The sequence below is a fragment of the Marmota flaviventris genome, chromosome 9 (genome assembly GCF_047511675.1).
Source record: "Marmota flaviventris isolate mMarFla1 chromosome 9, mMarFla1.hap1, whole genome shotgun sequence".
NCBI classification, from domain to species: Eukaryota; Metazoa; Chordata; class Mammalia; order Rodentia; family Sciuridae; genus Marmota; species Marmota flaviventris.
Genome location: NC_092506.1, coordinates 102473399 through 102487406, shown reverse-complemented (window position 1 = coordinate 102487406; position 14008 = coordinate 102473399). Strand labels below are relative to the sequence as shown.

General features: G+C 47.3%; 1 protein-coding gene across 2 annotated transcripts in view; it reads left to right on the top strand.

Moving 5' to 3' along the window:
• Nucleotides 1-7870, top strand: part of Fxyd6 (FXYD domain containing ion transport regulator 6) — a 31053-nt gene extending 23183 nt beyond the window's left edge. Inside the window, exons 2-8 of one of the 2 annotated variants that reach the window (XM_027930717.3) lie at nucleotides 2097-2159; nucleotides 2789-2827; nucleotides 2952-3026; nucleotides 3614-3650; nucleotides 4380-4429; nucleotides 4881-4930; nucleotides 6579-7870. In XM_027930717.3, coding sequence (XP_027786518.1) covers nucleotides 2102-2159; nucleotides 2789-2827; nucleotides 2952-3026; nucleotides 3614-3650; nucleotides 4380-4429; nucleotides 4881-4909 — 288 coding nt within the window. In that variant the 5' untranslated portion in view covers nucleotides 2097-2101 and the 3' untranslated portion in view covers nucleotides 4910-4930; nucleotides 6579-7870. The remainder of the gene's footprint in view (nucleotides 1-2096; nucleotides 2160-2788; nucleotides 2828-2951; nucleotides 3027-3613; nucleotides 3651-4379; nucleotides 4430-4880; nucleotides 4931-6578) is intronic. The other variant, XM_027930718.3, reaches the window with a different exon arrangement.
• Nucleotides 7871-14008: the final 6138 nt, after the last annotated feature.

Sequence of the window (14008 nt, the reverse complement as noted above, 5' to 3'; positions counted from 1 at the left end):
CTTGACACCAGGTAATGAAGGCTTAGGGGTTGGAATTGTGGCTCAGCAGTAGAGTGCTCACCTAGCACGTGTGAGACCCTGGGTTCGATCCTCAGCACCACATGAAAATAAAATAAAGATATGTGTTCACCTATAACTACAAAATAAATATTAAAAAATATGAAGGTTTATTTAGCTCACAGTTTTGGATAGATTAAAGAGAAAAACCATATGTATAGAACCCGCAGTTATAATTAATATAAATCAGAAACATCCTGGAAAGATTAGAGGGGAATTTTCAAAACATTTGAAGAACTCCATTTGAAATCAATAGTAAGACACACGCATGTGTATGCACGCATTTGTGTGTGCATATGTGTCTACCGTTGTTTTAGACTAATGGGGTCAGGATCTTGGGGAAAGAGGAATGGGAGTGACTGTTAATGGGGTATAGTGTTTCTGTGGGGATGTAACTAAATGGTGGTGGTGGGTGCACAACCCTGTGACTATATTAAAAACCACTGGGTTGTACACTCTAAGTGTGAATTTCATAGTATGCCAATTATGTATTTTTATTGGAGTAAGAACACTTAACATTTCTAGGTGTACAATACTGTATTAAAAATGTACAGCAGATCTCTAGAACATATTCATCATGCAGAACTGAAATCTTGCTGATTAGCAGCTTTTTAAAATAGAAGAGCAAGGACAAAATTAAAAACAACAAATATATGTGAAATTCAGGATACTGATTACCTCTGAGAGGGAGACAGGGGGATGGGTTGGGGGAAAATATAGGTAAATAGAGCAGAATTTGCAATGTTCTTGTTCCGAACTTACTTGTTTATGGGTGTTTACCTTAATACTATGTTTCATTGTATAAGTGTGCTACAGATATTTTTATACATGTAACATATAATGTAAACTTTAAAAGAAATATAAATATGAAGTGAGATAGCTTTACAAGCAAATGATCGCTTTTTGATAAATGCACTTTGAATCACCTTCTCCAAGTCTAGGGCCTTGGCCTTGACAGGGCTCTGGATGTAGCTGTGCTGACCCCTGGTGGCTGAGAAGTGAAGGGCAGGTAGTGGTGCTTGATGAGGACCTGGGGAAAGTCATGGGTGACTACACTCAGAGCAAACAGAAGCCAGGGATTCAGCCCACCGCCAGTCTCGCCCCACATGGAAAAGAGCAAACAACCTTGGGCCTTCCCGAGTCGGGTTCCTTCCCCTTTTCTCTGACTCTGCACCACCATCATTTAATTGAGGAGTGTGACTACTGAAATCTGTACCTGGGTGGGACCAACTGGCCCTCTCTCTGCCTCTGCCCAGGTGGCCCATCCTGGGGCCACCTACCAGAGGCCAGGCCAGGACTCAATGAGCCCCTGAACAGAGCTTTCTGAACCTCCTGGTGAAGGAGAGGCCAGTCTCCAAATCCCCTTTGACAATCAAGCCACCTTTGGGGAAGATTTTGAACTTGGACTTATCAGAGGAGAGGCAGGAAGGGTCAGGAGGACTGTCCACGGGGCAGGGCTTACCAGAAGGTCCAGGGAACAGTAAGTCTCCTGCCCTACCTGCTGGCTGGGCAAGAGGGACATTGATGTACCGCCCCCTCTATTCTGTTATAAACAAGAATTTCTGAACGGGGTTGTTGGGTGTGGGAACCAGACCAGAGAGGCCCACATCTTAATGAACGAGGGATAGCCACAGAAGGGTGGCCTGAGAGGAGCACACTGATGAGATCCTCTTCATAGTCCTGGTGATGTTACCGCGTTGGCCCTGGGGGCAGCGGAGGAGTTACTCAGTTCCCTCAGCTCTCGACCTAGACTTTGAGTGTCACTTAACCTCTGTGAGCCTCAGGTGCTTGGCCTGGAGCATGGGTTAGTCGTAGTAGCTGCTAATTGTTCTAATTCAGTTATATTAATTGAATCAGTGCATGCAGAGCATTCTGTGAGAGTCAGATACATATTAACTGCTTCAGCCTAGGTGGTTTGAACTCTCCCAGGTCTTGAGAGCTCAGAGGACAACTGTGGATTTGACTCACCCTGGATCAGGTTGATGGTTGGAGGGTCTTCTCCAGTCCAGGGAATAATATCTTCCTCCCTCTGTCCCCAGACGCCATGGAGGTAGTGCTGATCTTTCTGTGCAGCCTGCTGGCTCCCACAGTCCTGGCCAGTGGTAAGTACCATCTAGGGGTTGGTCCTGCTAAGATGGCAGCCGTAGCTCCTTCTCATGGAAGATTCTGGTCTTTTGGGACCTGAGGGTAGGAGGGCTCTCAGATCCCTCATGTTTAATCAGAGGCTCGTCTTTTTAGTCAGCAGAGAAAGTCTGGGAAAGACAGATTCTCACAGACTGTCACCGCCTTGTCCACCTCTTCCCCTCACAGGTCCAGCTGAACCTGCTTTCTTTTAAGCCCTCAGAGCCACCTCAGGACTTTTGGGCTGAACTTTAAAAACATGCCTGTAGGATCTGGACCATAACTAACCAGTTCTGGCCTTATGCAAATCATGAGTCCTTCCTTGGTCTCAGTTTCCCCCTCTGTCACAAAAGGATGACCGACCCTACCTTTGGGGAATGATGCAAGGGGGGAAAGAAGAAGAAAAAGAAGAAGTCTAAATGCAGGGCTCACCAGCTCTGAGCTGTACCTGGCCTTCGCCCTCAGGTTGGCCTTGACCCCAGCAGGCCCTCCACTCACGCATCCCCAGTATGTCATTCCCAGGAATCTCTGTGGGGACTGAGATCTGTGAGTTAAGACAAGGTAGTCCAGCGTGTGCAGCTGTCTTGACCATGTCTGTTTACTTTTGCAGCAGCTGAGCAGGAGAAAGAAAAGGACCCTTTTCATTATGGTGAGCAGCCTCAGCAACCCTGGGTGTAGGGAGGGGGAGTGAGGCGCAGTCCCATCCAGGGAGGGACAGGCATGCTCTGGTGCCCTGCCTCTTCTCCCTCTCTCACCCCTGGTTCCTTTGGCAGACTACCAGACCCTGAGGATCGGAGGATTGGTGTTTGCTGTGGTCCTCTTCTCGGTTGGGATCCTTCTTATCCTAAGTAAGTTCATTTCTTGTTTTCTGTGGCTGCTAAGCAGGTGGAAACAGCATAAGGCCTGGCCTTTCTGACTCTGGCCTCCACCTCATCTCCAGGACCTAATACAGAGCTGGGCATGGGTCTGGGCACAAAGTAAGTGCTCAGTAAAATAGTTAAGCATGAACAAAGACTATGTAGGTGAATATAAGCATAGATAATAATGGGCAGGGTGGCTCTCCCAGTCCTGTATCCATTGGGCATGAGCAGGACAGTCACAGGAGAAAGGAGACAGGTGCTGTCCCCAGTGGGCTCCAAGGGACATGGCCCTGTGTTTGTTTTTTTCCACACAAGCCTGGTCTGCACAGTGCCCTCGCAGGTCCACAGTCAAGTGCACGGTGGTGGTGTGGCCACGTTCCAGCTGTGGAACGTACAACCATGGCCTCCGAGGAACCCTGCTCCAGTCTAGGGTTTCAGCATACAGCCGTTCAAGGTGCACTGCCCAAGTCTAGGGACCATGAACATAGTCCTGCATCCTGTATGGCCTCAGGGCAGCTCTACTGTGGCGTGGCCAGGCCAGGACCGTGACCTTGGATGATTTCTTTGCCTTTCAGGTCGCAGATGCAAGTGCAGTTTCAATCAGAAGCCCCGGTAAGGATGCCACACCCGTGGCCATCTGGGATGACACTAGGAGGGACAGGGAGGGATCCCTGGTGTATGACCTCAACGGGTATTCTCCTGGACTCTTGTCTGGAAGGAGAGTGTGTGTGGGAGGGTGTACGGATATCAATTTGATAATTACAGTTGACTTAGGGGCAAAAGAGAGGCCAAAACCTTGACGCTCAGCCAGTGACTTATATGGGGGAGCAGGGGTAGGATAGAAGGTGCTGGAAACTATTGACTATTGCCCTCTGGAATAGCTGGGCTCGGGACAAGGGAAGAAGAGGGCCTCGTGGTCTCTCTTGAGGCCCAGGTCCTTTCTACAGGACCCAAGACTCTGTCCCTGCCGCTCACCTCTCTGTAAGGCTCCGTGAGCTGCATCGACATGGGGCCTTCCTGTCTTCCCACAAAACTCCCACCCTGTCCAAGGGAAGCTCTGGTTCTCAGAAGCCCAGATTCTGTGGCAGGGCACACGTAAGCCCCCCTGGCCCTGGGCCACCCCTCCTAGTACTTACTTCTCTTGGGGACTGAGGCTGAAGGGTGCCTGTAAGTTCTTTCTGACTCTGTGCTTTTCAGTCCCATCTTCCCTCCACCCCGTAGAGAGTGCTCAGAGGACTTGGAGGGACAGGTCCCAGGTGGCCCTGCTCCAGCAAGCAGCGTGGTGATGCTCCTGGGTTTGCCTGGAGACCTCTGATGGGGCTCTGTGTCTCTTTTCCACAGGGCTCCAGGGGACGAGGAAGCCCAGGTGGAGAACCTCATCACTGCAAATGGTAACTGTCCATGACCACCTGCCCAGTGGAACAGAGGGGACAGGAGAGGGTTGTTGTATGGCCCAGGAAGAACTATTGCTAGGACCCCTGGCCTGAGGGCCCTCCAGACAAGCTCCCACAGTGCCAGGAGAGGACTCTGTGACATTGCTCCTTTACCTGCACCAAACAGGCCACTGCTAGTGACAGTTGCTATTTACAGAGCACCTGCTTCTTGTCGGGCACAGACGTCATCTCACATAACGTGCACGTAGCCCCAGGAGGTAGGCCCCACTACCACGTCCTACGGCCCAGGTCTAGGGGCCCAGGTTCCCCTAACCAGCAAGTAGCAGAGCAGGAAATCACACCCCCTCTGTGTGACTGGGACTCCCACGTGTGGGACACAGGCGTCCCTTCTGCAGGGGTTGCCCTCCGGAGGGGGTCCTTCACCCCATCTGTCTGTTTTTCTTTCCAGCAGCGGAGCCCCAGAAAGCAGAGAACTGAGGAGCAGCCTCCCGAGGGAAGGTGAGCTGCTCTGTGCCCGGGTCCTCCACTGTCCCCATCCCTGTCCCCATCCCTGTCCTCACTGAGCTGGGCAGGGCCGTGAGGCAGGAGTACTGGGCTAGCTCTTCCAGTGGACAGTTCCTGCTCCGAGGAGCTCTTCCAGAGGTATGAAAAGGACAACAGGACAGTCCAATCCGTGACACACCAAGGTGTCCCCACCTGCACTCAGTGAGCACGGGGAGTCGTGCTTCCACCTGGCCCGCGCCCGGCCTCCTAGGGCACCAGCGCGGCTGCCACCCAGGCACAACTTGGAAACACTCCCATATCAGGGTAGCATTAAGATAATGGCCTCCAATGATGAGTCAAAAACCAAACAGTTTACTGTGATGTCCAACCTCAAGAATGGGGTCCTGGTTAGAATAACTGTGCTCCGGGTACGTCATCAGGTGTCAGAGTGCACTCTCTTCTCGTGTGTATCTAAAAAGAACAGAGGAAAAAAAGACAAAAATAAAAAACATTTTATCATGAAATTTTCTAGCCCTCCTCAAAAGTAGGTCTAATAGTATGTGACCACAGCCCCTAGGCTGGCATTGTCACTTCTCCACATTAAGGGACACCGCTTTCCTGCATTGCTTCAGCAGCCATTTCTGTTGCTCCTCGGGGAGGCACCTGAGGGAAGGTCGTGACTGGCAACTGCTTTCCAGTCTTCAGGGCCAGCCACACACACGGGCTCCCTGGAGCCACCAGAATTGAACAGGACACGTGGGGCTGACCCCATTTTGTGGATGAAAAACTGAGATCACAGAAAATACCCATTTGGATAGAAGGGGACCAGGCCGGACCTTTACATGGGTCTCTGTGGCTGTAGGTTAAGGCCATCCCGCCGCACCCTCTGTCCCGTCTGTGTCCCTTCCTGGCGGACCCTGGAATATCCCAGGGCAAAAAAGCCGGTCTTCTCCCTGTTCACTAGTGCCCTCCCCTCCCTGTACAAACAAGCCGTAACAGACAAGCTCATAATTTTGTCCTAAACTCCAGATTCAAAGAGATTTCTGCTACGCTGCCCGCGATTGTTACCCGGAGCTCCTGCGGGCTGCTGTGACTCCTTTCCTAAGTGTTAGTGCACCCTCCCAACAGCCCGTGGCAGGCAGAGCCTTGCACCCATCTTCAGGATGGGGCTCTTGAAGGCAGGTGGCTGCCTAAGCTGGGGAAGGTCAGAGTGCACAGCTCAGGAGGCAGGAGTCCACCTCAGAGCTTGGTGTTCTGTCCTCTTCCTCACAGCTGGCTGGGCACACTGAGGGTGGGGACAGGCGGGAAGGCTCAAAGGAGGCGGCCTCAGAATGGAATGTTCTGCCCCCCCACTTCCGTCTTCCAGGTCTTTCTCAAAACCCCTTTTCTCCCAAGCCTTAGGCCATGAGCCACTGAAGGGGGAGTCCCAGGTGTTGGGGTTTGCCTTCCCCATTGACCAGCTGCCGTCCCCTGGGAGAACCAGCCCCTCTGGTGCCTTCACCCCTTTCCCAGCCTCTCAGGCCTGACCTGGCTTCATTGGAGAGTAGAGCTTGGAAGGAATGTCATTTCCGAAATTTCAGTGGGCAAGGGGGCTGCGCTGAGGTGGGAGGGGGCAGGTGAAGGAGCCAGAGCTCTGTTTTCATTTAATTCTGTCCATTCTCAGCCTCCGGAACCTGAAGGCAGCTGCTCCAACCTTCAGATGCAGATGGCGATGCTTCAGAAAGCAGCCACCCCCACAACAGACCCTTCCCCAGGAGAAGCCAAGAACTTGTGTGTGTCCCTTGTGCCCTTCCTGTGCCCACTAACCCCGGTCCTCTACATCATGATGCAACTAACCCTGGCTTCCCCACCTGCAGCCTGTGGTCCCCACCTAGTGTGTGTGTGTGTGTGTGCGCGCACGTGTCTTGTCGACTTGATCTTTGTGGCTACTTGTTGGTGGCTGGTATCATATTCGTGATCTGTAGACTCGCTTTCCCGGGTAGGGGCTGAGCCATTGCCATCGGCTCCTCCCTGCCTCCCCGTGGCTCTGCATCCTCTCCTGCTTCCTGGAGTTTGCTTTTCCCCTGGGAGCCCAATCCCTCCTCCTGATTTAGGGATGAGGGTAGAGTAGGTGCCCGGGCAGGAGTCCCCAGCTCCCAACTCTCCTGGGCTGGAGAAGTTTTCTATCATTGCTCCTCACCCACTCTTCAGTCCTTTCGCGAGAACCTCACTCCCATATTCCACCCTGACCCGAGTGCCTGGAAGGCCTCTTAGCTATTGGAGGTGGGAAGAAGTTGCTGGTGAGCCAAGGTTGCTGTCAGGCGGCCTCCGCCCTTCCATGGCCTCTTTCCTCTTGGGTCCTGCACCATGGAGCCCCATCTGCCTGCCCCTTTGCAGAGTACCCAGGGATTCCAGGCCCAGGGCTTCTATTCCACCCCTGGGGAATGTGCCCCTTGCATATCTTCTCAGCAATAACCCAGGGGCTCTGGAACCTCTCACTCTGTCCCATCTAACCTGCTTCTCAGATTTCAGTCTGGGCTCAGACTCTCATCCTGGAGTTGGGTCACTGGCAGGTGACAGCTGAGGGAGGCCTGTTCTGCTGGGGCCAGCTTGTGGAGATGGGATGGACAACGGGAGGTCTTTGCTTCTCTGCCCAGGTCCTCTTGTCTGGGGAGCAGGGGCAGCTCCTTTGTCCTTCCTCTGCCTGTTGACTGGAGTGTGAGTGTTGGAGTGATGTGTGAGGCCACAGCTGTGTTGCAGGTTGGAGACGCAGCAGGGCTCCACGAAGCCCTGCTGGAGAGCCATGGCAAGAAGTTGAAGGTCATAAGAGTGGAACTCGGCCAGACCCTGCCCCACCCATCCATTGCATTTGTGGAAACTAACCAAACCTTGATGCGTGACCAGGACTGCTGTTCTCTGTCTTGTGATCTGTCCTCTCAACAGAAAGAGATAAATAAAACACATCGTTGTTTCCTAGTGGCTCTGAGGTGCTTCCCTTTCTGAGAAAGAACTTGAGTGTGTGTAGGGCTGGGGAACTTCAAGGGCTGCAGGGAGACTGACCTTGCTCAGGGGAGGAAGCCAAGGCTGGAGAGCCAGCCAGGGAGAGGGGGGCTACTTCAGCTGCTTTGACAGGTGGTCCCTCTCTAGTCTCTGCCTCTCTCTTCCTCTTCCTCCCCACCTGCTCCCAGGTCGCTGGGCTCAGGCTGCATCCCACGGCAGGACCTGTGTTACGCACAGCCTGGGAGGAGAAAGGTGTCACAGTGCATTGACCAGGTGCTCACTCGCCCTCGTAGCCTCTGTCTGAATTCCGTGAGCTGTTTAGAGCCACAGAACCTCAAGGAACAGTTGTGAGGGACTTGGCCAGGCCTAGCTACTCCCTGGCCTCCCCTGAACCTGCTTGGGGCCTTGCCCTGTCCTGATTTTATATCCACTCTCCACCCCTCAGGTTGCTGAGGAGACTGAGGCTTATAGTTGAGATCAAAGTTAAGTTTGTCAGACCAGTGATCATGGCAGCGAAAAGTATCCTTGGTCCCAGGTAGACTTGGTCAACAAGCTAATGACTGCACCTCATGAAATACTGGGGATGGGAGTTCATGGGTCTGCAGCCACCGAGACCCTCACAGGCCCCGTGCTCAACAGATTACAGAAGCCTCCCTCAGGCCTTATCAAAAACAAAAACTACAAAATGAGTTTAAGGAAGTTCAGTGGGGGTTGTGACTAGCAGATGTGGGACGACTTGTACAAACTTGGCCAGTTAGTTCTCCTGGGAACCCAGCCTTATTCTGACGGCAGGACAGTCCCTGATGATTTTCTGCTGATTTTGCAGATTCTCTCTGATGTACATATTTGAGACTGGTCCAGGCCGTGCAGCTGGCAGATAGAGGAACTAGAGTAGACCCCAGGCTGTGTCCATAGTGCTGTGTGACACTGGCTCCTTCCGGAGGAACTGGCATTTGGGTGAAGGAAGGGGTGATCTGATGGTTCATGTGGCCCCCATCTGCAGCATGGCTGTCCCTTCAGGGCATGAACGAGCTGGACTGTGCTATGGAGGTCCATGTGGTGACATAGACACATAAAGAGCAAAAACACAAATCAAAATGATAATAATAAAGTCATAACACGTTTACTGAGCACTTATCACATGCTGGGCTAGAGATTTCACGTGGACCAACTCACTTAGAACTCACATCTGGAGACTTTGAGGATGGCTGAATAGAGAGGGTTGCTTTCCTCCATGACATGAAACCGAGAAAGCAGACAGGCAGCGTCTTTGCAAGGTGGGTGAACCAAAAAAAGGGGGTGGGACTTTACTGGAATTTAAAACTGGACATTCAAAGCAGATTGGGGACTTAGGGAGAAATCTCCAGCACCACAGCCACTGCTGAGGCCAGAGGCACAGGCCAGAGGAGTCCCTGGGCCAGCAAAGTAGATGGAAACGGAATCAAAGGAACCTGCATGTTTTAGGAAGCCACAGGTGTGTCTGGGTACCGAGAGTTTAGGAGATCACAGACACTGCCCGGCAGAACTGAAAGACACACTGAGATATTCTTGTGTGAAAGAAGCCCCCATCTCTCCAGGTGGCATGTGGAAGACAGAGGAAGGAACCATTTTGCAGCCATGGCACAGGAGCCAGCAGCGGAGGGGGCCAATTCCTGGCAAACCGAAGTTTGGCCTGAAATACAGGCCCCAGCAAATCCACACTGCACATAGAGCGTGTGCTTAGGTGACCGGGAGAAAATCAGACGTGGAGAGAGGTTTACGCAGGGGACACCTGGTCATGGAAACCCCCAGCTCTCCTTCTCCCTGCTGGCAGGACCGCTGGGAGAGACGTGTCTGGCCTGAATTGGAAAGGGAGTGGTGCAGGAGAGATTGAGTTTGGAGGCTGAAGCTGAGACCAGGAAATGTGGGGTCTACAGGTGACCTACTGGACTAAACATTGGCTCCACCACACAAGTGGAAACCAGGGGAGGTCCCCGGGGTACAGTCTTCCAGTGTGGACCATCAATTGCTGGGCCCTGGAGGTACGCTGATTTAAAATCTCCAGACCAACTGGCATTCTGCAAAGAGCCTGGAGCCCACTTAGGCCTAACCCCTGCCTCCAGGAATTCCACCTATAGGATTACCTCTCCCACTCCAGCAATCCAGAGGGTGGAGCATCTCGCTCCAGATGACCCCACCGAACGTTGTTGAGAAGCTGAGAATCTTTTGAAATCCAACTGAAAGAATTCTTTTTTTCAAAATCTTGTTTAAATTTATTTATTTATTCTAATTTATTATACATGACAGCAGAATGCATTTCAATTTCTAGTACACATATAGAGCACAATTTTTCCTTTCCCTGGTCCATCTGAAAGAATTCTTTAACTTTACATTGATATTTTTTTTTCTCTCACCTGTTTTCCTCAATTCTCTTTCTCTCTTTTCTTCTGCTAACAGCTAATCTCTGTTGTTCTTTCACTCTTCCTTTAATTTTTTACATCTACCTTCTCTCCTCCCTCATAATCATCATTCTATATCATTCCGTTCTCTCCCTGTCCACCATTTGAAACTGTAAACCCTTTTGCAAACTTGCTGTTTTTATTATAGGCAATAACTGATCTATCATTTCTGTTTATCGTGATAATTAACATTGTAGACTTCATATTGGGAACTACTTGGTTTAATGCTTTATATTGTTTGCATTGGTTGTTTTTATTATCTGTCTCCCCCTAAACAGTGAGGTACTGGAAACCTTCAGGGAAACTGTAAGTCCACAGAGTAGAAACTCTACTGCCTCAGATCCATACTGTTAGATGGGTAGACACACTAACAACATGAAAAAGCAAGGGAACAAATCACCCAAATCAACCAAAAATACTTCAATAACAGAATCCATTGACACCACAGTGGGAGAAATGTCAGAGAAGGAGTTTACAATTTATATAGTTAAAATGATCTGTGAGATAAAAGACGATATAAGGAGTGAAATCAGAGAGCAATTAGAGAAAGTCAAAGATCACTTCAATAAAGAGAGAGATTCTAAAAAAATCAAGCAGGAATCCTGAAAATGAAGAAATCAGCCAAATTAAGAATTCACTGGGAAGCATCACCAACAGGCTAGACCACTTGGAAGACAGAGGCTCAGGCAATGAAGACAAAATACGTAATCTTGAAAACAAAGTTGACCGTGGAGAAAAGATGTTAAGAGACCATGAACAGAACTTCCAAGAAACATGGGATAACCTCAAAAGACCAAATTTAAGATTTATTGGGACAGATGAAGACTTGGAGATACAAACAGAAGGAATGCACAACCTTTTCAATGAAATAATACCAGAAAATTTACCTAAAGAATGAAATGGAAAATCAAATATAGGAGGTTTACAGGACTCCAAAAATACAAAAATATCAATGATTGAATATACTTTCTTCTATCAGCACATGAATCATTCTCTAAAATAGGCCACAAAGCAACTCTTAGCAAATACAAACAAATAGAGATAATACCTTGCATTCTATCAGATCATAATGTAATGAAATTAGAAATCAGTGATAAAAAATAGAAGCTACTGGACTGGGGCTGTAGCTCAGTGGTAGAGTACTTGCCTAGCACATGTGAGGCACTGGGTTCAATCCTTAGCACCACATAAAAATAAATAAATAAAATAAAGGCATTTCTACAACTAAAGAAAAAATTAAGAATTAAAAAAATAGAAGCTACTTTAACACATGGAGACAAAATAATATGCTCTTGAATGACAAATGGATAGCAGAAGAAATCAGGGATGGAATTAAAAAATACTTAGAGGTAAATGAGAATAGTGATATAACATATCAGAATCTCTGGGACACTGTGAAGGTAGTGCTAAGAGGAAAGTTCATTGCATTGAGCTCATTCATTAAAATAATAGAAAGTCAACAAATAAATAACCTAACATTACATCTCAAAGACCTAGAAAAAAAGAACAAATCAACACCCAAAGCAGTAGAAGATAGGAAATAATTAAAATCAGATCTGAAATCAGTGAAATTGAAACAAAAGAAACAATCCAAAAAATCAATAAAACAAAAAGTTGTTTCTTTGAAAAACTAAATAAAACTGATAGATCCTTGGCCAATTGAACAAAGAGATAGAAAACTCAGATTACTAAAATTCACGATGAAAAAGAAAATGTCACAATGGACACTTATGAAATACAGATGATAATCAGAAACTATTTTGAAAATTTATACTCTAATAAAGTAGAAAATCTTGAGGATATTGACAAGTTTGTAAAGACATATGACCTGCCCAAACTGAATCAGGAGGACAGAGAAAATTTAAACAGATCAATTTCAATGAAATTGAAGACATCATCAAAAGTTGACCAAGAAAGAAAAGCCGAGGACCAGAGTGAGTCTCAGCCAAGTTATACCAGACCTTCAAAGAAGAACTAACACCTACCCTCCTCAAATTATTCCATGATATATAAAAGGAGGGAACCCTTCCAACTCATTCTATGAAGCTAATATCAACCTGATAGCAAAACCAGACAAAGACACATCAAGGAAAGAAAATCTCAGACCAATATCCCTGATGAACATAATGCAAAAATTCTTAACAAAAGACTGGCAAATCACATTAAAAAACACTAAAAAGATAGTGCACCATGATCAAGTTGGGTTCATACCAGGGATGCAAGGCTGGTCCAACATACATAAATCAATCGTCACATAAATAGACTTAAAGACAAGAATCACATGATTATTTCAATAGACACGGAAAAAGCATTTGGAAAGTTCATTGCATACTTTCCTGCTCAAAACACTAGAAAAATTAAGGATAGTAGGAACATACCTCAACATTGTAAAATCTATATATGCCAAACCCAAGGCCAATATTGTTCTAAATGGAGAAAAATTAAAGCATTCCCTCTAAAACCTAGAAGAAGACAGGGATGCCCTCTTTCACCACTTCTGTTCAACATAGTCCTGAAAACCCTAGCCAGAGCAATTAGGCAGAAGAAAGAAATTAAAGGGATACAAATAGGAAAAGAAGAACTCAAACTATGCCTATTTGCTGATGACATGGTTCTATATTTAGAAGATCCAAAAAACTCCATCAAAAAACTTCAAGAACTCATAAATGAATTCAGCAAAGTAGCAGGATATAAAATTAACACCCATAAATCAATGGTATTCTTATCTATCAGTGATGAATCAACTGAGAGAGAAATTAGGAAAATGATCCCATTCAAACAAAATAAAATATTTGGGAATCAGTCTACCAAAAAGAGGTGAAAGACTTCTACAATGAAAACTACAGCACTCTAAGGAAAGACTTTGAAGAAGAACTTAGAAGATGGAAAGATCTCCCATGTTCTTGGATAAACAGAATTAATATTGTCAAAATGGCCAGACTACCAAAAGTGCTATACAGACTTAATGGAATTCCTATTAAAGTTCTGATGACATTCTTCATAGAAATAGAAAAAGCAGTCATGAAATTTATTTGGAAAAACAAGAGGCCCAGAATAGCCAAAGCAATTCTCAGCGAGAAAAGTGAAGCAGGAAGCGTCAAGATACAAACCTCAAACTATACTACAGAGTTTAATAATAAAAACAGCATGGAATTGGCACCACAACAGAAATGAAGACCAGTGGTACAGAAGACACAGAGACCAAACCACATAAATACAGGTATCTCTTACTTGACAAAGGTGCCATAAACATACATTGGAGAAAAGATGATCTCTTCAACAAATGGTGCTGGGAAAACTGGAGATCTGGGGATCCATATGTAGCAAAATTAAATTTAACCCCTATCTCTCACCATGCACAAAACTCAACTCTAAGTGGAATAAGGACCTAGGAATTAGACCAGAGACCCTGTGTCTAATTGAAAAAGTAGGCCCAAGTCTATATCATGTTGGCTTAGGAACTGAATTCTTCAAAAAGATTCCAAAAGCACAAGGAGTAAAATCAAGAATCAATAAATGGTATTACATCAAACTAAAAAGCTTCTTTACAGCAAAAAAAAAAAAAAAAGAACATGAAGAGAGAGCCTACAGAATGGGAGAAAATCTTTACCACATGCACCTCAGATACAGCATTAATCCCAGATATATAAAGCACTCAAAAAACTTTAAACTAAAC